Source organism: Hemibagrus wyckioides, linkage group LG15, assembly GCF_019097595.1.
Source record: "Hemibagrus wyckioides isolate EC202008001 linkage group LG15, SWU_Hwy_1.0, whole genome shotgun sequence".
Lineage (NCBI taxonomy): Eukaryota > Metazoa > Chordata > Actinopteri > Siluriformes > Bagridae > Hemibagrus > Hemibagrus wyckioides.
The window spans coordinates 7809874-7837071 of record NC_080724.1 but is presented as its reverse complement, the minus strand read 5'-3'; the positions used below and the strand labels follow the sequence as shown (position 1 = coordinate 7837071).

Genomic DNA, 27198 nt, shown 5'->3' with positions numbered 1-27198 from the left:
ACACAAAGCAACTAAACATGCTAAGAAGCTGAAGAGAATCCATAATAAATGCTCTACTTTCCTCCATTCCCGTCAGCATTTCACTGATCCTGTTTTTTTTTTTCAATGATTATTCCATAAATATCTTCACAGTCAATGTGTCTCTCATAGTCTCTCCAAGGTCCTAAAGCCTGTAAAACACAGGATCAGCTTGATGCCTGATGCTCTCGATGACTTCTAAACACTTTCTTCCTGATGATATCCTTTCTATTCAAAAGTATTGTATATACAACATAGAATATATAAACCATAATGTTTTATGTTGGGTCATTTCAGGGTACTTTATTTTTAAATAACAGAATCAAAAAGTTAATACAGAAATTATTATTGTTCCTTTTACACTGTACAATCTGCCATGGTATCCTTGGAATTTGGTTCATTTGGCTTGGCACATAACACTGATTCACGTGACGTCCGAACATTTGTGACCACGCCATGCTCGATAACTTACAGCCATACAGACGCTTATACAATCAGCTGTGTGCATGCACACATTGGCAGCAACCACAAATTCTGAATCACTTATGCAATAAGGCATTGCTCGAAAACACAGTGTATTGTGGACCATTCAACAGACAAACAAGTCTACATTAAAGACAGAAGCTCTACTGTGCTGACCACATAATTTCTGCACTTCGCTGCGCACTGAGTGGGATCCACTCCATTCTCCCATGGATAGTTTCGATGTGTAAACTATGGAGCTATTCAGCTGTGGTTCTGAAGCTCTTTTCTCTTTGCGTCTCAGGGCACCCCACTGTGAAAAAGTTTCGAAAGAATAACAAGAATACAAGAGGCTAAGATTTCTCCAAAAGGCCCAGACCAAGTCCCAAGAAACAGCATCCTGATTCATTCTAGCTGGACCGGAGCACTTAGGAAGAAAAACATGATACAGCTGAAACTGATCCAAAAATTACAGATTATAATACTATTTACCTGCAGCCTGTTCAAGGCTGCCGGTTCATCCATTTGAGAGTTGTCAATAAAACTATTTTATTTATTTTATTCCATTCAGAATACTTATAATGTGCAATGAAAAATCTACAGTAATTTCAGTTCTATCATTTTTACAAAAGCAGCAGTCGTTTCTAATTTGGATAATCAGACAGACGCGTCCTCCTGTCTGAACTGACCAGTAAAATTCGTCTGCCAGTTACAGTGGCGAACAGTATCAGGTAAAAATCTGTGGCTTTAGCAGTGTTTGCTTAAATATAGACAGGAATCCTACAAAGTGGATATTGCTAAATTACAGGCAAACTAAAAAAAAACATTGATCTTCCACTTGGAGCCACTCTTAAGGAGGCAATGATTAAGCTGATTAATTTATAATGTTGATTATAAAAGACTTTTATATTCAACTAGTGATCTACTTAACCAATAACAAACTGTACTGTAGACCTTTATTTTTAGGTAGAAGGTAACACCACAGTGAAGCCAGCGAGGCAGCAGCCCTGATACTACTGCACCACACAGCACTGTGTGCAAAGCTGTTTTCTGGTCCAGCCCTGTTTACTGTCGAGCCAGTTTTAAAGCTCACACAAAACAGATCACAGAATTTCATGTTTAGATAACAAGCAGTCTTACAGAGATGTGAACATGATGTCGATAGAAACATAAATGAGATGTGAACACAGTCTCACTTTTACATTCAGAACTAAACAAAAAGATTTAAAAACAGATAGTTATTTATCCCAAAGAAGCAAATCCTGAGAGAAACTGCAGAAAGAGTCAAATTTGACACACAGCACTGCTAACATAAATTACTGTACTTATCCACAGCAGCACTTACCTGTAGTTCACACCAGGCCACTTCCACCCACGTCTCTGTGTCCAGGCCTTTATAAACCGTCTTAAAAGCACCTCGGCCAAGTTCGATGTCGAACTTAAGGAAGCGGCCACCAGGTGATGTGGCCACAGCTTTCATTTCAGCCTCCTCCTCCTGCTCAGACTCGCGCTCCTTTCCCTTTAGTCTGGGGACCGACGGGGCTCCCTTTTCTAGGTCTAGGCCGCCACCATGGGTGCCATCAGCGGGGACATGCTGAGTTCCGGCACTGAAGACAGAGTCTGAGTCATGGAGCTCAGGGTGAGAGACACTATGAAGGCCCTCCTCCTCCTCCAAGACCTCATCCTTCTCGCAGAGTTCCACACTCTTCCGAAAGAAGCGCTTGTTCTCAGGCTTCGGAAGAGATGTTTGCTCTCGTGCCTTGTTTGCTTCTCCTTCTTCCCTCCCAACACCTGCTGCTTTTGCTCCTGATGCTTCCTCATTTCCAGCCCCTCTCTCCGAAGTCCTGCTTTCCCTTTGGCTGGCTGACTGGTTCCCTGTCCACTCGTTCTCTTCCCCTCTCTCTCCATCAGGTTGCTCTCCGGATGAGTCCTCCGTGCCGGTGGGCTCTCCTGGGTCAGTCGCCATGATAAAAAAACTCCTTCCCTCCTGGCTTTTTGTTCCGTTTGGTCTGATTCACAGACACATAGAAAGCACTTCCTGGTGTGTTCTAATTAGGTCAGTTTTTAGTCAGCATGCTTCTTCCATCCATCTCCTACTTGCTGATCTTTACTTTATAGTCATTACAGTAATACAGATTCAGCAGCTGAAAATACAAAATAATGTTGCTCACTGGAAGCTGTTCTCTTAAGGTGTTCTCTCAACAGCTTCAGGTAAAACCTACAAAAAAAAGGAGAAGTAGATGTCATCTGCATGTATCAATCAGGACTGACTACTGTGAAGGTGAAAAAAGGCAAAACAAGCACAGATGCTTACAGGTTCCTATAGAAAATGTCAGCAAATAGTCAGCTAAACCGGTCCTAGGCAAAAGACTGTGGCTTATTTCACCTGAACATAACCAAATATAGTCAGCTGATTAGAAACTGAAAGCCTACCGCTTGCCATGAGTGGTGTGTTGCCACCCTGAAATTGTAATTTTCCAATAACAGCACATCCTGTAATGTATCATTGTATAAACACTGTACCTTTCCAGCCATTCCAATTTTTTTTTATTAATTAAAGAACAGCACATCATACTTTTTATATTATATTTAATGCCTTAAAACATCCACAAAGTAAGTTCATTTGAGTTAAGCAAATTAAGCCTTTCTTTACCGGCCTTTTTTGTTTCATTGCTCTCTTAAAGTTAAAAAGACAAAAAAAAACCTGCTTGTAGTGTTACTGAGACACTGCAAAGCCCTTGGGTCCTGAAGACTTTCCCCATTCTGAAAACTTAAAGTTACACTGTTTTGCTCTGACTGTTACAAAGTGCTGACAGTGGAGTTGCTAGACACCTCTTCACAGAAAAAGTACACCATATCAGTGGCCACACTCATTTTCAGTCTGTTTATCTGGAATGTCTGGAATACAAGCCTCAGAGAAAGTGGTTACTGTAGAAATGATAATCTATTAGAGCAGGTGCATTAATATAAACCTTGCAGATGGCACTATCGTCACAAGCTGTGCTTTCATCCATGCATTTTTATGCGAATTGGATGGAAACCTAGCTAGAGTTGCTGGTATAGAAAATGAATCAACACCTTCAATCTGAATCAAGCTTTTCAACAGTGCTGTAAAAAAACAACAACTGCACCTTTAACAAATGCTCCTGAGTACAACAGGCAGTACCACTTCATCCACACACCACAAGCAGCTAATCATTAATGACTCAGCAGATCTGTATATGAGCCCCATCTTAGCACTTTACATAACGCACAAAGCCTTTAGATTACAAATCCCTGCAAGTGTACAGAGATTCTATGTCTGGCCCATTTGGACAGAAATTTTAGTCAGGCTCATTAACACTTCGTTGTGTGAGTGAAGAGGTCGAGCCCCGCTGCTCGTAGAGCACCTGCAGTAGACAGCCTTCCACTTCCCTTCGCATTGCCTTCACTGCCTAATGGCTCACAATCCCAACTCACAGTATGACACCACTGACAATTTAATTATGTCAAAAAAGACACTATTGTAGATCAAAAAATGTTAACCTACACGTACAACTGTACAGAGAGACTTTGGGTATGCCAAGGCTCCTACATGGCTGAGTGCTCCATAAGGGCAATCGCATCATGTCAGAAACTTAGCTTTTAAAATAGCTTAAGAAATTCCAGGTAGCATTTGGACCACAAGGCAGGTAACGGACATTACTTGACCCAAAGTCAGAGATGGGCATAATGATGATTCATAAAAAAAACGGATGCTGCAGTTAAAGCCCTTAAGATGTCAATAATTCATAAGTCGAGGGAATGCCAAATTGACCTGAAGTAAAAGCGGTGGATCATTGTCAGGGGAACATAAAGTAAATAAGTATATTAAAGGTGATCAGCAGTATTTCAGTCCTACTTAGACATCATGGCATCCTTAATGACATCAGATGTTTCCTTATACACATTTACACCAAGTTTTCATTGCTTCTCATGGTTTAATTAACATTGAGTAAGCCCTAGGATGATCGGGTGCTGTCTAGCCTCCGTCTCTCTTGCAGTGACCTAAAATGCTCTACATCATCCACGCTGCACTTCACGTTCATTACAGATTGCTGCATCATATTTGCATGATTATTTCCACTGAATCATCGTTTTTAAAACACATACAAAACCTGAGCCAGCAAATAATCTGGTCATAAAAAGCAGCATAAATCCAATCGAGGTTTTACTGTCTGCCTCTGACAGTCTATTCTGTGTCTCTGTTTACCCCCATGTGTGTGTCTGTCTCTCTCCCCTCTGGTGAAATCTCTCCACTGTCGCTGTCCATCTGTCTGAGGCAGTCGTGCCTCTATCCTCCACACTGACAGCGCGTATCAGGCTGACCCGTGTGCAACCTCAGATGACTGCTCAACAAAGGGGCTAATTATAGTAACAGACACCTGTACCAGCATTTACACTGTTTTGAACTAGAACATAAACTGTACACTAAATTCTACGCAATATCACTCAGGACTGGATCAGTGAGAGTGATTTATGGGGCAGAACAATAAAACATTCATGTTTATCAATCATTTATTCAGCCATCTATCCATCCAACCTAATTTTATCAGAAAATTTCATGCTTTCATGAGCACCGGGATTGTGGGAGTGTGGGATTTGTTAACATGACAAAAGCTATCCCAGCCTATGTCAACAATACCATCAATTTTCAACAAAAGCATGCTCAAAGGTCTTGTAAACTTGCTGGATGATGTCATATGGTAATTTGCCTATGCAAGATAATCATTTGCATAATCATTTACAGTGGTTTGTATAAAATAGAAAAGGACAGAACAAAATAAATGTCTCCTTACAGAAAGTTTCAGGAGAGCAGCCTTTATATTTATTTAGTTTTTACTCATTTATTTATTATGACAGAAACAAAAAAAAATTGTAGATTAATAACCTGTGGACATCCTGTTTGTCATCTTAAAGCAACCCTACAGCTGAACTGTAACCATCAACACATGGGTTGGAATGTAGGTCTTTCAGTTTTGCTTGTCTTTATTGTTAAAAAGAAAAAGAAACGTAAGTAAAAGACACCAAGACACCGTGGACTACAGCAGATATTAAATGTATGAGATGAGCTCAAGGTAGGATTTTTTGAAAAGATATGTTTTGCACAAAAACAAGACATCTCATCACCTAAAGAACACCAGTCCCACAGTGAAGCATGGTGGTGGCAGCATCATGGCATGGGGCTACTTCTCTAGAAAAGACTCCTTCCCAAGAAGACTCTATTACAAGTAAAAGGTGTTTTAACAAACTGATAATTTAGTACTTACTATTAGTGTGCAACCAGGTTATTGTATGTTTTGTCTTTTTCTCCCCTCACCTCAAAATTATGACATGATTTACCTTAGTTTCATTTTTACATAACAAAAAAACTGAGCGTTTTATAGAGCGTATACATTTTTATAGGCTAAACTTGCAAGTAGAATCAGTTCAAACATACCTGAAGTATTTGCCTTGTTTAGACAGATGACTGATAGTCAGCATCAACAGAGATTCTAAGTGTAATATAGGTTGTGACATTGGCATTTTGAGATATTGTGACATATGCAGGCATATATCACAATATCTCAATATGTCAAATCTGACACCTTTCATGGTGCACATGTTCTGCTCACAATTTTTCAGTATGTGAGGGCAATTTGGTCTGGCCAGTCTGTCACTTTGACTTAATATTTCAGTGAAGTTATTGATTAAAAAGCTTTTCACACAGCATGTGGTTTCCTACTCTGCCTATCTCTCTCTCTCTCTCTCTCATACAAAAGGTAAAAAAACATTGTACTGAAAACTTTTGTTGCTCAGAGCAATTCAGCAAGCAAAATATCAAGAGCCACAAGTCCCTCTTACTCTTCCACAGGACCATTAACCATCTGCAACCTATCACGTGACCTCAACCATGTGCCTCATACATGCTGCAGGGTCTACAGAAAGGAAAGAATAACAAATAATCTCAGAACATTAATATGTAAAATGGACCAAATGCCTATTTGCAGTGAAAAGGAACAAACTAATTTGTCTGGTTCGAGTAAACAAACATTTCATGTACTATGTGTTAAATTTTATATTACCAGGCAAACTACTAAATGAAAGAAATGGATGAATTATTTAGAGAATAATGTAGACATAGAGAACCAATTTTGGCCGTGAGTGGTTTCTAAGATGCCACTGGCAGAAATAGTGCTTATGTCTAGTGGCAAGACTTGGAAAGATGCTCTTGACCACTCATAGGTCAGGGACTGGATAGAAAACCGAGTAGTGAGGGTTTAGATCTGTAAAGCAGGCTGTGCTCAAACACCAGCATCAGTAAGACGGGAGTGTCCAGGTTGTTTACAGTGAGCAGTGTGTATGCAAAGAGGTGAGTGTTTTGTCAGGTGACTGAGTGGGAGGAGCTTGACAGGAGGTCTTACACTAATCAGTGGTTGTTTTTCACAGGATATTGGATTAACAGAGGAAGAATGTGGCAGTAATTCTTTCATTTTAAAAACACACATGTCTTTTGTATGTTTGAATATTAAATTTAGGCAGAAGACACATCCCTGAAGAGACGAACATTCCTTCTACTAAATTCTGAACATCTAACAAACAAAACAAAACAGAAGTACCAAGTCAGCAGGAAGGAAGAATATTTTTTGGAAACATTTATCCACATATTTTAAATGTTAACAGTGCAGAATAATTCTTTCAGGCCCAATATTTTAATATTACAGTCAGATACCACCATGTCAGGCTGAGAGGATGTTTAATGATGATTCAACTAATCTAGTCAGTCTAAGCTGTATGCAGCCTGTCTGCGGTTCCTTTATCAGACTCACCACAATGCAAAAGTATCAATTACACTATTATTGTGTGCTACTGTGCAAATACCAGATAGCAGTCATCAGTAACACACTGTTATCTCTTTCTCAAGCACTCTTCTTGCTGATGTGGGCCTTCATGTTCCTTAAGGACATGTGGCAAATCAGGTTCTACTAATAGTCATTAAGACCTGGTTTATCCAGATATCACCTGCACAGCAGATGGCACTTAGACGCTGGAGTTGGATCATAACCAAAATCAAACACTTTCCGGAAGTGTTTGAATAACGATAGACAGAAACTGAAACCCATTGCCCGGCGGTTCCCAAAATGAACTTTGCAGACTGCAATTAAGAACAGTAAATTACAGCTTGGGGAAATTGTCCAAAACCAACAGCACTCAGCTGTTCACATCAGGCTTGAGCAAAACATTCTCTCTCAAGTATAGTCTAGCTGTTCTTGTGAACCTGGAATGTATTCTGGCCTGCATAACTCACACTATGTCAGAGGGAAATACTTTACTCGGTCATACTGTGTTATGTCATTAATATCACTCTGTAATTACTGCACGGACACTTTGCTTCAATATGGCTGTGTAATTTGTAAACTGTTACCACAGAATTGCACTGACACTGCAAGATGAGACAGCTAACAAAACACTTTAATTTTTCTGCCCTGTGAGCATTATATCCATAAAAATAACACTGCCTCTTATGCCTTAGAGTTTCAATTAAATAACGTTCCAGTTACAACATACAAAGAATGCAATGCTATTATACATTCATTCATCTTCAGTAAATACTTTATCCTGCTTAGGGTTGCGGTGGAACTGGAGCTTATCCCAGATCTGACTCTGAATGGGATTCCAGTCCACTGCTGCGTACTATGCACACACGTTCACACGCTAATTCACACCTAGTGGTCAACCAAATTATGGTTTGTTTTTGGGAGGTGGGTGGAAACCGGAGAACTTAGAGGAAACCCATGCGCACAAGTGGAAAACATGCACAGAAACTCTATATAGACAGTAACCCGAGGCTCAGGATCAAATTGGAGACTCTGGAGCTGTGAGATGGCAAATCTACGGTGCTACCCACCAATTGCATAAATATTTTTTGAACATGGGTACAACCATTAGATTTGGTATATTATAGGTACGAAGAAATTGATCGGATTACAACCCCATTAAATGTACTTTGTGAGAAAATCAAAGGCTAGAAAGCACACAAAGGTGCTTGCATGTAAAAAGGAAAGAGGCAAAACAGACAACGCATGGTAGAGGGGGAAGTTCATGTTTAAACAGGAGCTGATTTGTTTACTGTATGTCCTCGTGGCAAGGAGTTCTCATAAAAGCCTCTAGACAGAATGAGTACAGAACATCGTGCCTCTCGCTTTCAGTCTGATGCACATGTCATTAACCTTGTAAACATATAAAACATTAGAGCATATCAACACAGCAAATTACTATATAACTATATAGCTGTTATTCAAGTTATTCAGTGGGGGGGGGATTTCACTTTTAATGTAAGTTGCAGGCTCTCTTGCAAAAAAAAAAATGCATGAATTATTTAATTATATGCTTTAAGAAAAATCAGATAATCAAAATCGTAACCAATTATCATGTTTCATATAATTAAGCTTGTTCCAGTAATATAAAAACAAACAAAAAACACTAAGATGTTAGTGCTTACACATGACTTGCTTACAGAACAGGATCAGTATGACATTCATATCTCTACCCAACACATCTGTATTAACAGAGAGCAGTGAAATGGACGGGTGTGTCTGAAATGTGTTACGCATATGAGCCAAAACTGCACGGCATGATTGACACTTTTCCTAACTCGTTTGTACAAGAGACGAAGATCTCACAGGTGTCTGTGGAGCAGCAGTTCATCAAGTGTGGCTTTCCTTAGCTCGTGATGTTCCCTGGCACAGTAACGTACTCAGCATGGTTCATATCATCTCTCTTGCAGGCAGTGTCGCCCGCTCCCACAGAGCTCTGAAAAACCAAACACAACAGGAGCTGCACATTGATGAGCCCTCCCTACTTCTGCCCACTTTTTTTTTTTTTATCATCATCGCTCACTTCACGGGTATACACACGCTAATCCCTCAGGCCTGAGCAGGCTCTACTGTTTTACTGAGGCAGACAAAGAGGCAGCCAGGGGACACAGTGTGTATCTGTGTGTGTTTCGGGAGGGTGGACGAGAGGCGGGAGAAGGGCGTGAGACATGATGTAGCTTGATGAAAAAGGGGACAAGACGGGATGGTGGGTGGAGGGAGACACAGAGAGAGAGAGAGGGGGGGGGGACATCAAGGCAGAGACGTAAAGGGTTTTGGGGGGTGGGGGTTTGGGTAAGGGTGCAAAAAATGTGCGTGTGTGTGTTTGTGTGAATGAAAACAACAGTGTGACATTGGGGTTGGGGGTTGGCAAAGACAAAAAAGAATGAGAGTTGTGGGGGATTTTGTCTACAGACAAAATATGCTGTGGGGGTGTGAACATGAATAAAAGCTTTGATTAAGCCCCACCCCCCAAAAAAAAGAAAAAGAAAAGAAAAGAAAAAGAAAAGATAAGATGGTTAAAATGAATATTAGATAAAGATTAGATGTGCTTTTCTATTATTATTAATAGCCTTAAAAAGGCAAAAGAAAAAAATCATTTCAAAATCAGTTTCAGTTAGTTAGAGATATGATTACAAAATAGACAACAATTTACAACTGGCTAATGGGCCACAGGAATCACATCCCAAAATCTACTATTTAAATACAGTGACCTGTAAAAAGTATTGGTGAGAAGTACAGGAAGTCTTGCATTAACACAAGAGCTGAGAGCCTCACACATGATCATGTAAAGCAGCTTTGCTTCTAATCTCACACAATCCATCACAATTACAAGAATTATCCACTTCTGAAATTTTACAAAATGATTTTCTAACCGGATGTTCTGTTATAAAGCACTTAATTAAAGTAGGTGATGGACGTCCACAAAGAATCTTACACACAGCCTCAGGGCTGGAGAAATCAGTAGGCCAGGCTTGGGGGGTTGGGGGTTCATAAAGCATAACCAGGGGTTTTGTGACTATCATTTATTTTATTACACATTCAGGGCTAATGTGTTCTGTAGGTGGAAAGTTCGTTAACAGAAATCTCTATTTAAATAATGTTCATGAAACAGACCAAATAATAAGGGGCTCTGTGGAATTTACTTTACAGATAAAGATGTCCCTGGCTTCAAAAAGCTGAAGAAGCTCAAGACATATAACAATTGTTTCAAGGAACGCAAGCTAAAGATCTATCCTTGAACATCACAATTTTTGTACTTCAGATTATAGTTAAAATGATGCTATGATTTCTTTGCAGATGTGTCACTATGGCATAATGACTAATGATCTAATGAGAAAAGGAAATGTTTAATTAATTGAAAAAAATGTCAGCTCACTTTCATTTGTTAATTCTTAGTCATCACTGATTGCATAAATACAACATTACAAAGACAAAAAAAACCTTCAATATTATATCATTGGTTGTGGATAACTGTTCGACTCAGAGGAGTCTGATGAGATGGAATTACAGAGCAAAGTAAACTGAAGTCTGATATCATGCAATGTTTATGCATATACAGCAGACTGAATCAAGCCAAAAAACATTAACACATGCATGGTACAGTTCAGGCAGCATGTTGCTACTCGATACGAATGCAGCGCATGCAGATGGGATAGCAGCCGACGCACCTCAGTGCTGTAGCTACTACCCCCTGCTGCACTACAGACATCGGCTGAGGCTCGATCTTTCTTGTATGTTAAATTCTAAAGAAGCTGAAGTTTATTGCAGTATAACTCTCTGGATTACTGCACTGAACAACAACACAAAGAGAAGATAATGACATCATCCAGACTAATAGATAATAACTAATAGATAATATTTTACATGCAACACAAAGACAGACCACCACAGCTTATAGCTAAAAACTAAGAAAATAATAATAATATCCTCATTCATTACTTAAACACTACTCTACTAAGTAAATCTAAACATGGGACAGAGCAGCATGACGTTTTGTGGCTTATAAGGTACTCCAAAACTATACTATAACGATACAATTTGCATCTAGAAGTCATTTGCATTCAAAATTTATAGTTTCCTTCTTCCACTAATATAGATCATCAATTTTGATGACATGATTGCACATTTCAGCTTCTCGTGAGACTTGAAGTCCAATCAAGTGCTCCCTAGAATCTGAAGTGTCCTGCACCTAAGATTTTTATGGGTCATAAAAACAGTTTTTGGCATAATCTTTCTATTATTTTATGCATCGTTCCATCGGTAAGCTGGTTAAGAAGGCAATGTTGGCTTGAATTCATTCACTTTGAAGCGAGCTCACAAATTCCTGAAAGTGGTGGAGAAAAATCTGCCACAAAAGTGAAATCTGTCAAGTACACAGTTGTAAAAGGGGGCGGAGCCACAATATATGGTCCCGCCCCGACTGCATTTCAAAGAACTTTACAGGGACTGTAAGTAAATCTTTTCGACCCCTGCTTCTCATTCCCATCTATTAACAAAGCTCCGCCCACAGGAGCAATAATGGCCCGTGCAGTAGTGTCTATAGAAACAAATGATGGGCTGTTTACTGGACGCTAAAATAAACAGCAGCAGAGATGGCTGGAATTGAGTAATGTTATGCATCAATAGCAAATTTAATTCAAGACTGTTTTTGGATCTGTTAAGAGTGTTGAAGTAGCGTGTTAATGATTGCTAGTGGTGATGTTTTACAACACGAGTACATAGTCATGCCGCTGCGAATTGAGTCATCATTGTCCCAGTGTGTAATGAGTCCTTACCAGTGCCCTAACTAGTGTACATTATACACTGATTATCGATCTAGGGAGCTGGGGAACTGATTGAGACGCACCCAATGACTAAGATAAGGCTCAACAAAACCCAAACTAGCATTCCTGACCGGAAATCATTTTTTTTTCCAAACGGGTTTCTTTTCCAACCACATAATACATTTGTCCTGGAGTCACGGCACTTATACCGCAATATTTGTTATACTGTTCTACATAGTTTATGTAAATAAGTAATAGATTGAAAAACGACTATTGCATCTTTACGCATGCGCAGTTCAGCGACACGCTCAACAAGGGAATTTGTTTTTTTTTAATGTTTGTTATATTGTTTACAAGCCATGATTTACTTTTGTACGAAGCGATGTTGTGAGCAAAATGTTGTAAGACTGAGTACATGTAAAGTTCACAGCGTCGCTATATCATTACAGGATGTTTTTTTTTTACGCCAGTGAACATAAACATGCACAAACACCTGAGTCTGGAGATGCAGCAGTGATAATTGGCAATATGGATGGTGCCTACCTGTTACTACACCAACCTTAAAGACACGTTTATTCTGCGACAATTTCATGAACTACATGACAAATGCTGTGTTCTGGCAAGTCCATTAGAGACGGAGGAACGGCTGAACGTACATGTTTGTAATGCACCTTGTCAGTATTAGCAGTTAGCCCGTTCACATTAGCCTGATGAAGATTGCTGTGCGATGGTTGGCACTGCTGTGTGTTCGTCCTGTGAAATGTATTCTCAGCTAACCCAGTCTCTAGCTGATGTTTATTTATTTATTGCAAAAATCGATATTAGAGGCTACTCACCGGTATGAGGCATCTTCCGTCGTTTGTGTTTATAATCAACGGGCTGGGAACAAAAGCGGGCTGTTTAGTGTTTATTCCTTAACATTGAACAGCCCCATGAATTCGGCAACATTCCACAACATGTTCAAAAGAAACGAGGATTAAACACATTTCCCCCGCCCCCCGAAAATAATGTGTGTATTCCTTGGCTATAAAACGTCTATGTCCCCCGTTTGAGCGCCGTGGTTAAATCCCCGGTGAACGCGCACGCACACACAGATTCTCACACGAACACTCCTAACGTTTCTGCTTTTTCATGCAGAGCGGTATAAAGCCAACATGTGCATAGTTCCATATTTTCTTTCCTTTCTTTTCTTTTTTTATTTTACATAGTTCACAAAGCGACGGTGGTGTCTATGGTGTAGCAGTGCTGTCACGGACCGAGCCTGTCCTCATATCTCGGTGTGTTTAGCCGGTAGACGGCATGGGGAGGGCTGAATGTGCGCGCTCCTGCGTATCTACCCGCCTGCTCGGGAACGCGCACGCGAGTAAATAAGAGGCATCGTAGATGGGGTTTTTTTAATCTGTAGAAAGGAATGCATAAGTACTGACTCACTTACCACCGTGTGACGTCACCAAGCTCTAAAACAAAACAGGGCGCGCGCTGATAGGAAAACAATCAACAGTAGGATGCTTACTGGAGGTAGTCATCACCCTGAAGTTCAATTAATCTCCAGTAACAAATGTTTCATGTTTCTTTTAACACATCATATATATATATATATATGTTGGAACTACACGTCATACTTTTACGTTTAATGTTGTGTGATGCAAGTATAGTTGACGCAGAAACTGCTGTTATATTTCCGAGCGGTATGCATATGCATAGTTCCATATTTTTCTTTCCACATAACCTATTTTACAACGAGGTTGCAGCAGCGCTGTCACGAACTGTCTGTTTCTCTGCATGTCTCGCTTTTTAGCCGGTAGACAGAATGGGGAGGGCTTAAGGTGCGCGCTCCTGCGCTCTACCCGCCTGCTCGGGAACGCGCACTGGACCCAAGCTCGCGAGTGGGTACGCTGTGTCGTTTATGCAAACAGCAGTAGGATAACTAATTCGTTTAACGGACAGCAAGTGCTTAATTACACCAGTGTATGAACTATATATAACATTATTTCTCTCAAGCTGACGATACAGATTGCTTAATCCAAAGTCTCGGTTAATAATATGCAGCGTTGTTGACCCATGTCACATGACTTGGACTCGAGTCACAAATTTGCTGACTTTTCACTGTATTTATCATAATTAGAGATGACTCGACATTGACATAACGAAGACTCTCAACTTTGACATAATAAAAGAGCACACCACTCGACTGGACACACGTAAGAATGACGCATTAATACAGTATGTTCTCCTAAGTAGTATTCAGTTTCTTACAGCAATAAGAGGGTTTAGAAAAAAACCTTTAAAATAATCTTGAAACTTGCATGAGTAGCATCACAAATCATTTCTAAATTCCAGTGTGAACAGATTAAGATTAAAAATTACACCGATCAAGCATAACATTATGAGCAGTGACAGGTGAAGTGAATAACACTGACTATCTCCTCATCATGGCACCTGTTAGTGGGTGGGATATATTAGGCAGCAAGTGAACATTTTGTCCTAAAAGTTGATGTGTTAGAAGCAGGAAAAATGGGCAAGTGTAAGGATTTCAGCGAGTTTGGCACTGGCCAAACTGTTTTGGGTAGACCACTGGATCGGAACATCTCCAAAACTACAGCTCTTGTAGGGTAGCAGTGGTCAGTATCTATCAAAAGTGGTCCAAGGAAGGAACAGTGGTGAACCCGCGACAGGGTCATGGGCGGCCAAGGCTCATTGATGCATGTGGGGTCTGATCCAACAGACGAGCTACTGTTGCTAAAATTGCTGAAGAAGTTAATGCTGGTTCGGATAGAAAGGTGTCAGAATACACAGTGCATGATGGGTCAGGGCTGTTTTGGCAGCAAAAGCGGGGCCAGAACAATATTAGGCAGGTGGTCATTATGTTATGCCTGGTCAGTGTATAACAGCAAACCACTAATGGGTAAAAAATATTTAATAATTTATTTCTGTCAGAAGCAGCATAACATATGGAAATGAACGAGCACCAAATCTATGAAATCTGTTAAATGTTTTATATATCCTCCTGAGACCTCTATACATTTGTGTGTTGCACTGTTAATTCCTCCTGTATGCTGAAGGAAACATCCAAGTCTATCCAAAGGTTGGAGAGTGACCTTTTTTTTCCTATCTAAAAAGAATTAAATATTTTTCAGTTATTTTGTGTATTACCATATCAGGAATTGTGTAGTGTGGCCTGGCAGTTTTAAATATTTGTGAGAACCAATTTATAAACATCTTTTAACAGGATTAACACGTTTTACTTACATGGCTTCAATTTGATATAAAAAAAAGTGAAACAAATACAGGATAATAGAACGTTACATTTATTTTTGTGTAGTTGAAATCATTACATTTTTACTGGCAATGCTGATGCTTTAAAATCAAATTGGAAGAAAAAAAAAAAGATATCAACTATGTCTAAATGTCTTTCCGAAACTGGGGGCATCCATGGATGAGAGAAGAGTCATGGAAATGTCCTGCTGAAACAGTGGTAGTGATAGGAGACTGGATGGAGGAGTCTTTAGTGCAGAGTGATATTGTCAATATATCTATAAAAGCTGGTATCAGAAAGATGTTACTCGCATTCTTTAATGTAAAGCAATGAATTCATTGGAGATAGAGCTTTTAGTATACATCTAAGGCTTTTGGAGAACACAGATCACTTTATAGCTGTTAACTGGGAATGGTTTTTTTGTAGTCGGAATGCTTTTTCATGCATTGGCACAGAAAATGTTGTGGTATTTTCGGAAATAAAGGTTTACATTTCAGCATTACATCAACCCAAAGCATACAGCCAAGAGAATACTGGTGTCATTTTGGTCTCTTTGGAGTGTGCCAGTCAAAAACCATAGAACATCTCTGTAGGCATCTAAAAATGTATAAACCCTCCATACCATCTGATCCACCAGAAAAAAAAAAAAAAAAAAACACACAAAAGGTCCACACAGGTCAACACTCTTACACTTTGCTAGCATAGCTAATAAAGGATGTTATCTGAAGCACCTTCTATCCATCCATCCTCTTTACTGTTTATTCTACTGGGTCTGGGTCTGAACAGGATGGCAGTCTATCACAATGTACAATCATACAAACACTCACACACCCATCCACACTCAGCCAATCAGGCTACAATGCATGTCTTTGGAATGGAGGAGGAAATCCCAGAGGTACCGTGAGGAAACCCTTGCACCACCAGACAACATACAAACTCCACACACATGGTGGAAGTGGGAATTGAAGCCCTGACCCTGGAGGTGTAAGGCAAACACACACTGAAGCATCTTGCATCCCAAAAAAAAAAAAAAAAAACCTCTCATACCTTAACACTGCGCGCACACAATAATAAATAGCTATAAAGTTGAACAGTTTATGTAATATCTGATAGGGAGCTCAACTCTCATCACTATAAACCCAAGCAGTCAGTCATGTGTCAATAAAATCTATTCTATGTTTTTAATGGGGATTAATAAAATAAGCATTGCCATCTCCATACTGTATATACAAAAAAAATTGTTGTTTTTGGACATTGTTCGACTTTATACACATTCTTGATTCTATGTCGCCCTCTAGTGGCCACGGGCTCATAACTCCACCACCTATGACCCGTTGACAAGACTTAAAATAAACAACTTATTTTAGTACCAGGCTTATTGAGTTTGTGTAATACCACGTTCATGTTTAATTTGAACAGCTCTACCTAAAATGCAACACAGTCATTTTCTTATGTTTACTATAAAATGAGGAAAGAAAAAAATAAAATAAAATGTTAATCATAAGGTTCATATGACTTTCACAGCATCATTAAGCCACACTTCATTTAAATTATGGCAAAAAACAAAAATATTCAAAATTGAACACAAAAGACAGGCATTACTTATTGCCTAACAATAACACCAGTTACTAAAAATGTTTCTATATATTACACATTTATCCAGAAAGCACAAAGTACCACTGGTCAACGGAGGTATGGAATAGTGACATGGAAATGTACATGCTGTACATTTTTTTTTAGCCTTTTACATAACTAGTATTCTGCATACTTCATGGAAAGAAGTGTTTTTCTTCTTTCTCCATTTGCTGTCCTGTTACAGGCTCACTTTTACAAGAAAGATATCAGAATATTTCCATCAATTAGAAACCGATTAGGTAGTATTATCCCAAGAGTTTAGTCAGTGGTCAAGTTCGTTGCCTTGTGTGTTGCTCGTCCGAGAGATTAGCTCTCTAGTGGGGTGCGTAAAGGAACGCAGCCATCCATCTCTAAAGACTCCGGCCAGCCCTCGTACTTATTACTACTTTTGCTGTTCTTCATTCGCTGAAAGAAAAATAGAAACAGTGAGGTTCTGTTACACAGATTCAACATATACATGTTAAATTAATTTATTATTATGATTATTATTATTTTTATTATTATTAATCAGTATTATACTGTATGTTTTGGGTAAAAAATGATTACAACCGTCACACTGGTAAATCTATCACTTATATTTTAAAAACATTCTTACTTATAAGTCACTGTGGGTGTTTATTAGAGTTTTTGTTTTATACACTATATTGCTAAATACAGTATATTGGGACATCCCTCCAAATCACTGATTTCAGGTGTTTTTTTTTTCAGGGGTTGGGCTTGGCCACTTAGTTTCTGTGAAAGGAACTCTTAATGCTTCAGCATACCAAGACATTTTGGACAATTTCATGCTCCTAACTTTGTGGGAACAGTTTAGGGATGACCCCTTCCTGTTCCGACATGACTGCACACCAGTGCACAAAGCAAGGACCATAAAGACATGGATGAGCGTGGTTGGTGTGGAGGAACTTGACTGGCCTGCACCTTGTCCTGACCTCAAACCGAGAGAACACCATTAGGATGAATTAGAGTGGAGACTGCGAGCCAGACCTTCTTGTTCAACATCAGTGCCTGACCTCACTAATGTGCTTCTAGTGGAACATAAACACACTCCTAAACATTGTGGAAAGCCTTCCCAGAGGAGCTGAAGCTATTATAGCTGCAAAGGGCAGGTCAACTCCATATTACATTCATGTGCTTGTAAAAGGCAGATGTCCTAAAACATTTGGCAATAAAGTCTATTTAGTTTTCATTTGTAAGATTTTAGCTAAGTGTACGTTGGTATACACTTTTAGTTCTAATACCTGAATAAACATTGTGAAGTTATTTTTGTTTCTATTTCATGTGTTGATATAGTAATAGGTGGATCGCACATGCTTCTCATTGTGTGACGATCACATAAGGAAAAAAAACAAAAAAAAAAAAACAGGTTTTGCAATGCAGCTAGAAAATCCTGAGTTGTTCCATTCTTCTAATACCATAGCCAGAGCCAGTAATTTCCTCACCAGCACTCCTTCCTCACCTATTTCTTTCTCTTAAAGTCAAACAAAACAATTCAGCTATTGAAACAGCGACGTTCTAAATGCTTTCCTGTGAAAGTTACTGCTTTATCTCTGACTGGTACGAAGTACTGACACTGGAGACTCGTTCAACGATGTCCAATAAACGTCTCCTCGTGGAAAATGTCAGCACACTAACAACTGCACGACAGTTAGGGAGGGTCCACCCTACAGGCATCCGTGAAACATGTTACCATACGGAGAAATGGTATCATAATTGAAGGAGGGTGCTATTATAAAACTGGGAATTGCTTTTTCAGAAGAAAGTAGTGTCAGAGCTGTTGTTACAGGAAACCAAATCAACACCTTATGACCAAACACATTCAAGCATTATAAATGTAATAACAGTCAAAGAAAAGTGAAAAAATTAAGGAATGTAAATATTTTCATGGTAAGTTTAAAAAATAAACTTTCAAAAAATGTAAATAAATATATTATTTAAAAAAACAACAACTTATGTACATGTATGTATAGTAATAATGATAAATATTATACATCTGTTTTTGGCTTTGTGTGAGTTACAAATTGAATACAAAATCTTTCATTCCCTTTCTAAGTCACTTTTTATTGGTTGTAATTTTTTTTTATTTAATTATACTTTATTTTAAATTGTGTCTTTCTTGGCCAGTTCTATAATCGCTGGACTTACCTGCTCAAACGGGCTTTTGTTTTCTATTCCTTTGGCTCCCACAAACACCCAGCTGTCCCTGAACGCGAGCTCTTTTATTGCCGTGCTGCCCAACTCCTCAAAGAGCCGCCGAGCCTCATCATTCAACCTGAAAGCCTCAGATTAGTTAGCCATTAACTCCTGACTCCAAAGAAACATTATGTGCTTATTAAAAGCCAGACTGGGATTTGATAGGGATTTGTTTACGTGATTATGGAGCAGCCTCGCATTTCGTTATTGATTTAGTCATTACACGAAAGAGAAGTGATTTAAGATGTGTGCAGCAGATACAGTAAACATGACGCTCACTTGGTGGCTGGATCGTCGAAGGATGCCACAAACACCAGGGTTCCTTCGTGGAGAGGTCGCAGAAACTTCAGCAAATCAGACACATCTGTGGAAAACGAGAATGGCTGTTACGTCAGGATTCAGAGTGTGAGGAAATCGAACAGGTGTGACTTGAAGAAACCAACCTCCTTCCCACATGTCAAATGCTTGGATTTCCAAAAGCTCTCCAGTGACCCCTGAGAAATAGAACAAAGTATTAGTATCATCATAATCCTATACAAAAAAACCCCCAAACAAACAAGCATGAGGGTAGTTAAAAATATACATGTATATTCTATATCATTTCCACCTAAATATATTCCCTATAGCACATCCAATTGGATAAATATTGTTATTATGATAAATATTGTTATTGCTCTTGAACTGAACTGTTCACGACAGGGGACTTTTGTGTTCCAAGGTCTGGCAACATGAAAACCTAGAGTTTTTGTCTTCAAGATATCTAATTTCAAGAGAGGACTAACCAAGTTGTCTTGCAGACGTTCCGCAACATTGAAATGGGACTACAAATAGATATAAAGTAGGACTTAATAAAAATATTAAAATAAAACACATGCTGTTGTTGAATGGTGCCAAAATGAATGCTACATAGGATTCCATTACACCACTTTGTCATTATTTTTCTGTAACTGCATGTTGTGTTTCATTCCTTCCTTGCTACACATCACATTAATTCAGACTAAAAGGAAAATGTCAGGATGGTGGTGGACATCTTACAAATGTCTTTTGAATAAGCCTACAATGTGTGATTAATTTTGTTACATTAAAAAGAAATTCACTGTATCTGCGTTCGGCTGGTTTATACATCCTGTTAGTAGAATATATTACCCTTCTGGGTGGTAGAGTATGCAGAGCATAGTGTAAATACACACCGTTTAGTATGTCATTTGGGATGCAGCTTATATTTGCACTATGACACTTTTAACACTGATCCTTTCTAGATACCAAAACAGGAACAGAAGAATGTCTCATTTACATTATCCAAACAACAAGCGCTTTATGCACGGAAACGTGGCTTATCTTGCACTGTTGAGGCAAATGAGAAATACCAGATCATTTGTTTTCTCAAGCAATGGAGCATGTGCAGGCTTTCGACTCTCTTCACATAAAACATCACCATGTAGTTTAAATGCATACCATTCTTGCTCATCATAAATCATACACGTAAAGCTGCAGCTTTAGTCTTACCGTTTACCAAGGCGACGTTAAGTCCTCTGCCAACATTGTTCTTCACACTGCTGATAAGACTGAAAGAACAATAGAGAAGGTCTTCAGATCGTGTTTGCTTAGTAATGGATTGCAGGCATACTTCTGCTGGTTTCCAGGCTGAGAAATGTCTTTAAACAAATAGTAATTGATCTTGAACTGAAATATAATAGTTGCATAGATTAAACCGGTTTGGAGCTTGCGGGGTTAAAATTCTAGCACATTTGCTTAGCGTAGACATGTACATATACCTTTTGTTCATGTTTATCTCCTTTGTGTACACACAGATATAGGGTTAGATAGCAGACAAATGATGAATAAGATGAAAGGTTATCTGTTTGAAATTGCAAACATATCAAACTGTTTTAAATATTTCATCCAAGGCAAAAAGCATGTTCTGATTAATGCTAGGTTTAAACATGATCATTTCTATAAAACAGCTCCTTCACAGGGAATTGTTGAAGGGACACTTACACAAACAGGTACAGGAAAAAAACACTCAATCATCTCGTAGTTTTATGCGAAAAGAACGAGGCTATCCAGGGAGGGGAGGATACTTGACCTTGGAGGATACAAATTTGTGAAATTCTGCCCACTGATGTGTAGTGAAACGTTTCGATTTAACTAGAAAGAAGTCCAGTGGACATGTCTCAACTTCCAGATATGCGAAGTTGTTAACAGACTCCTAAGTGTTTCTGATAAGGAGTCTTATAAGTAATGTGATAACCAGGCTTTTCTCTTCAAAACAGGAAAAAGAGAGGAGCTGTTGACAGAATGACTGTTTATAGCTGCTATAATGTTCGTGGGGGGGGTTCCATAATATTAAACCCGCGACAGTAAATGGATAAAAAAAAAAAAAGTATGACAATGTTAGAATTTTGACAAATTGGTGTGCAGAAATAACACGTCTGGTTGATTATCTTCCTGTAGCAATACACCCTTTAGTGTAATAACATCATAACTGTTAAGAGTTCATTTGAACACTATATTCTAACTAGGATGAATGTGAAGTCTTACAGTCCTATAAAGTAGAAGGAAGGAGACTAAAGACAATGATGGATAAAGAAGCGGATAAAGAAGGTATATTTCATCATGCTGAATCTCTGACAGGATTACAAAGTCAGTAAAGATGGAAATGAGAGACGTTCTGACGATACGAAAAAGTGGTCTGAAAAATATATTTACATTTTATCCTCCAGACAGAATTTGGGTCCGATAACGTTTGCAGCTCCGGACACCAAACGGAAGGCGAGGTGTTTCGGAGGACATGGGGCCGAGAGGCCGCACTTGTACTTGTGTTGCCATGGTTCTAGGACAAAAGACACAGAGAGCACTGTTAAACCAAATTTTTCATCATCAAATATACAGGGCAGATTTCCCAGTGAGTAGAGTTTGTACCTGGAGTGGGCTCCTCTTCTGCACCTGTGGATAGCAGAAAGGCAGAAAAGATCAGTGAAAGCTCATTGAGCTGGATATATTAATAAACTACTCCAAAGAGCAATAAGTGTAACAAGTAGAACAAAAGTGTAAATGGCATTAGAATAACAGAATAAATCATCATAACACATTTAGTGACAAGTGAGTTTACAAGACCGTGAACACATAGAGCAGGACAAACTGCATACAGACATAAAAAAAATAAAAAATACTAGAGCACTGATGATGTGTACATAAAGGTATTCATGAGGGAAGTAAGTGTTCACAGAAACAGTCATGTGTGACTGATCACAGAGCTTTAAACTCAGCTGTGGGTGCAGGTGTGGTCAAGCACTGGTTAGTAAACTGAGGACAGAGCCACATCCGTGCATGATTGCTTTAAAAAATGCTTGATAAGCAAAGAAAAATATAAAAGGAATATTAATTAATGGAGTTGTGATTTCACATCAGCTAACTAAATCTTTTCGAACTGCTGAACACTCTGAGAAAAAACGGGCCTCTGGCTTCTTCCTCATACGTGAGCTTAAAGAAGGCCATGATTGGCTAGGGTCATGTAACTGACAGGGAAGAAAGAGTACATGATCCCTCCCACCCAGAAAACACAGCCAGTTCAACAACTAGGTTCAAACTCGCAAACGAAAGCTTTTGTGGCACTCAGGAGCTCAATATTATCCATCCATCCATCCTCTACACCACTTATCCTACTGGGTCATAGAGAACATGGATACTATCCCAGGAGACTCGGGGCACAAGGCAGGGGACACCTTGGGTATGATGCTAGTTTATCGCAGTGCAGTGTCACACACCAGGGACAATTTAGAGATGTCAATCAGCCCACAACACATGCAGCATCCATATGCATACTACTATGGAAACCGGAGTACCTAGAAACCTCAGAGGGACAGGGAGAGCATGCAAACTCAACACTCCAAAGGTGTGAGGCAAACATGCTAACCTCATTATTATTATCAGTAGTAGTATTAGTTGGGTTCAATTTGAGCTATTCTGCAGAGGTATAACGTTCTGTATACACACAGTACATCTCCTGTTCTGCATTGTGAATGCAACAAGCCAGACAAACAAGCTGTTGACAAATTAAAATTAAAATTAAATTAAATAAAAAAAAACAGTTCTAGCTTTCTTCTGCTCACCAGGAAAGAAGATTTTCATGAACGAACCACTATCTCCTCCTAGAATGGAACTTGCCAGAAGCCAAGTCAAGCCTACGAGGAGGACGACGGCGACTGCACGCAGAGGTCCTTTGAGGAACAGAGAGAGACAATGACATTAAACCATGAACACTTTGAGCATCACGCCTAAGCTCAGGTACATGTCTCGTATCCCACTTCCATTTTGCATAAAAGCTGCACAAATGTGGTCGCATACTCATTTTCATTTCGGAAATTTCAACTCGACAAGCTTTCAAAGCTTGAACCAACCATAACAAGTGCATTCCTGAAGCCATGTTGTGCGCGTAAAACAGTCACTAAGGTGATCTATATGGAAAATGGTCAAGTAACTGAGGAATGAAGACTGAGTCATTTTGGCTATTTTGGATAGCAGTGCTAGATGCTGTAATTCTGTGAAACTCGTAGACGGAACATGTTTTAAAATACTAAATGTTTACATGAACACTTAGGAAAATATTTGACATGCAAACATCATGGACCCCAAGGTCATCAGATTAATGCTGATTCTAAGAATGAATGGTGTGTTCCTCCCATTTTTGTGGCTGCCAACTGGTTGATTTTTTTCATTTAAGTAGGACTGGTTGATATAACATGAGGATCATTTCTATTACACACGTACATGTGTGTATAACATCTGCACCCAAATTGAATTTGGTAGGAGGAATAATATAAGAATCTGTCTTTAGACCTTTAGAAATTTTCAATGAAGGGTGGTACAGTGGTGTGGTGAATGATTCCGTATCATAGCTGCAGCATCCCTGAGCTCAGGTTACTGGTTCTCCGGTTTCCTAAATAAGATTAAGTCCTAAATAAGAGTGTGTGTAATCCCAATATGTTCAGTATTTCCACCTCATTTATTGACCCCGGGACAGTCCTCCGATTTACCACAACACTGAGCAGGATAATGCACTTTATTTACCATTCTGTGTGAACACACAAAAAAAAACCCAACAGAGAGTTCTAAAAGCAGTGAAAAGTATTCATCTAGGCGTGTCCTTTTTTGTTGCACCACTTATATGACACATGACACATATTTGGATTCTTTCACTACCCCATGTCTGCGAGTTAAGGTGTAGTCTTAAAGACTAACGTGGCTTTTTTTTGTGAAACTCATCCAGGTTGTTGTGAAGACAGGATGAACAAGTTCCTAGCAGCTTGCACCAGTATTTCAGTGATCACATTGTAGCACCACAGATTTTTTTACACAGTCCTATTGTAAGGAATAAAACTGGACAGGACATCTTGTTATGGGTAAATAATCAGTAACAGGACAATGGGATACTTTTCTTTCTCCCCTGAAGTGTTTCCCATAAGGATGGTCAAGGCTTTAGTTTGCAGAAAATGTCCATTTGATACGAAAACTGGATACTGAACTCTAGATCTTCGGAGCATGTACATTTTCTGTTAGTAGTGGCATTTGTTTCTGGTCAGATGGTCTGTCTTTGGAGCTACAGGAAGTACTTGTATCACTGCTTACCCTTTTAAATGGCTCAGTTTAGTGGTTTACATATACAAAGATATACACCATGTACCCATAAACTCTATAAAACACAGATACACAAAAAGAAAGTGTTACACACCGGCCAGCCTCATGATATCCAGACTGCAGATCTTGTTCAGTATACAAACTGAGCCTCCTATTTAAGACGAGAAAGAAAACACATTACTCACACACATTGACAGAAGAGATTTACCAGTATTTCTTGCCTGAATGTCCACATTTTTTCCCCAAACCCTTATCTCACATTCCATCAAGACTCCAAAAGATGTTTTAATGATCTAAAACAAAAATTAAGATGTTATGCGAGATATAAAAACCCACTTTGGGGAAAGGGCAAGATTAAAATCTCACACTTAATGCAGGATTTTTGGGATTTGTAGTTATATCCAAAAGAATAATGAAGCGTCCAGCACACTGCCAAAACCCCACAATTCACTGCAACGGGTAAGTGTGTAAAGGTTTCCTAGCACAGAATACACATAATGTATTGTAATTTGAAGAACACAGAGCATAATTTGGGACACAGGATTGGTTTCCATGACTGAACATTCAAGCAGTAGAACATGCGGTTTTAAAGACACAAGTCGCGAGGCAAAATGTAAGCCAACACCCCCGCTCTTGAGACACGACCGAGAAACGCACCTGATGCGATCAACATACCATAAACACCCCCCACTTCCGGGATGAGATGATTTGTACACGGGCAACTCTGAACGTGTCCGCGTTTCTAAGGCTACCTAGTAGGCTAAGTTCGCTGCTAGCTAACCGATCTTGTGTCAGATAGAGGTCACTGGCACGAAATGACAAGGAAAAGTTGAATTACCGTGGATGTGTTGAGTGTTTTGGTGTTGTTCTGCTTCAATCAGAAAGTTTCCGGAAAGCAGCAGAGACGGAGTGAAGTGCGCGCGTGACTGATTCCTCTGTGCCGAAAGCGTACCGCAGCGCACATGATCAAATCATCTCCTAAACTCGCACTGCCTTTAAAAGCCCCATGCACAAAGGAAACGTCCTGATCTGTTCACTCAACGGTGAATGTTCAAGATGAAGTAACGGATCTTGAAGCAAGCACGACAAATATTACATCGCATCTGAGCGAAAGAGACTTTTTCCGGGTTTTGTTGCCAGAGAATACGTCATCGACCACGTGACGCACGCTATCACCTGCCCCTTAAATACCTGCATTTCATATCTCTCTCTCTCTCTCTCGTCTGCTCATATACTGTATGCATTACATTGGTGTGTTTTTTTTCTGTAGTCTGTGGAAAAATAATTAGGATCTAAATCATATTTATTTCTTTCACGTTTTTTTTTCTGTCTGGTACAAATATATTTAAATATGTTTAAATAAAACATGTGTTTTTTTTTATTATTATTATTTACCAGAAAAGAAGAGAAGTGAAATGTTGAAACTTATGCCACTGCATCATGTGTGGGGTATGTTGTAACATGACCACATGCCAAGAGTTTATAAATAAAAACATGGTACTTCGTTATTGCTTAATTATCTGTCTGTGCAGGCTATCTATGAATTGTTTTAGGCAAGCATGATCCGTTCACAGTTTTACTCACCTCCTTTGGACACAGTCCATAGTATGTGGCATAAGTTGGTACCAGCTAAGTACACTGAGGTGAAATACCACCTGATCTTCTCTGAAATCTTCTTGATGACATGAGTCATGTCTTCGGTGTGATAAATCAATGGGCCATGACATAACAGCTATGCTAATTGTACGAATTTACATGTCTAACTGCATGGAAAGGCAAAGTTTTTAGTAGGCTTAAGTTCTAACACAGTTACAACATGCCCCGCTGTGCACACTGAGATTTGGACCTGACTACTCAATTCTGCAGGCTTGATAAGCATTTATAGACTGTGTAGGGTTATAAATGAGATAATAAATTAAAATGATACTCACTTTGCCTTGCTTTAAATGAATGTCTGTGTGATACTTTACTTATGCCATGGTAAAATTAGTTTTCTTTACTATATTCCACAGATATTTGAATTTATTTATTTTTTCTCAAAAACACACAGTGTTATTTTGGCAATCAGTAAATACAAGAAGTTTCATCATGCCAGTGTATGTGGAAACTACTATCTGATGTCTGTTACAAGGTGCCCTGTGTTAGGGTGTGCCCCGATCTTTTGCAACTCTATCATACTTTTCCATCAGCAGTATGTTCTAGACCGTTATCAATGGCCACTTTCTTAACGCTGGTCACTGCTGGATAGAAATGTACAGGGCTAGTTGGTATAAATGGGCTTTATTATGAATTCATAAATATGAATAATATTTTTTTTACTATATATGTAGCCATATTTATTTATTTTATGTACATTTTA

General features: G+C 39.1%; 2 protein-coding genes across 14 annotated transcripts in view; both read right to left on the bottom strand.

Moving 5' to 3' along the window:
• The window catches only part of si:dkey-151g10.3 (serine/threonine-protein kinase WNK3), a 53352-nt gene extending 39924 nt beyond the window's left edge, over window positions 1–13428 (bottom strand). For 8 of the 10 annotated variants that reach the window (XR_009206729.1, XR_009206728.1, XR_009206730.1 and 5 more), the window contains exons 1-2: window positions 12955–13428; window positions 1826–2698 (exon numbers count right to left, since the gene is read on the bottom strand). Coding sequence is in view for 7 of the 10 variants with exons in the window: in XM_058409455.1 (XP_058265438.1) it covers window positions 1826–2446 (621 nt within the window). In the remaining 3 variants the exon portion in view is untranslated. The remainder of the gene's footprint in view (window positions 1–1825; window positions 2699–12954) is intronic. The other 2 variants (XM_058409461.1, XM_058409462.1) reach the window with 1 other exon arrangement.
• Window positions 13429–15410: 1982 nt separating this feature from the next.
• Window positions 15411–25995, bottom strand: fam3a (FAM3 metabolism regulating signaling molecule A). 4 transcript variants are annotated; one of them, XM_058409767.1, is made up of 10 exons: window positions 25678–25994; window positions 24934–24990; window positions 23315–23422; window positions 22125–22148; window positions 21912–22035; window positions 20709–20767; window positions 19646–19696; window positions 19482–19566; window positions 19155–19281; window positions 15411–17414 (listed from the first exon to the last, which is right to left on the bottom strand). In XM_058409767.1, the coding sequence occupies exons 2-10, from the start codon at window positions 24944–24946 to the stop codon at window positions 17316–17318; spliced, it is 690 nt and encodes a 229-aa protein (XP_058265750.1). In that variant the 5' UTR covers window positions 24947–24990; window positions 25678–25994; the 3' UTR covers window positions 15411–17315. The 4 variants fall into 4 exon arrangements, with proteins under 4 accessions (XP_058265750.1, XP_058265751.1, XP_058265753.1 ...); XM_058409768.1 differs by lacking the exon at window positions 25678–25994 and adding an exon at window positions 25206–25416; XM_058409770.1 differs by lacking the exon at window positions 23315–23422 and having other exon boundaries at window positions 25678–25995.
• Window positions 25996–27198: the final 1203 nt, after the last annotated feature.

Excerpts from the sequence above, each read along its gene's own strand:
- fam3a (XM_058409767.1), bottom strand. Across the intron at positions 22,036-22,124 it reads AGAAGAGGAGCCCACTCCAG|AACCATGGCAACACAAGTAC; the intron begins GTACAAACTCTA and ends CTTTTGTCCTAG. Across the intron at positions 20,768-21,911 it reads TTCTGTCTGGAGGATAAAAT|TCTTATCAGCAGTGTGAAGA; the intron begins GTAAATATATTT and ends TTGTTCTTTCAG.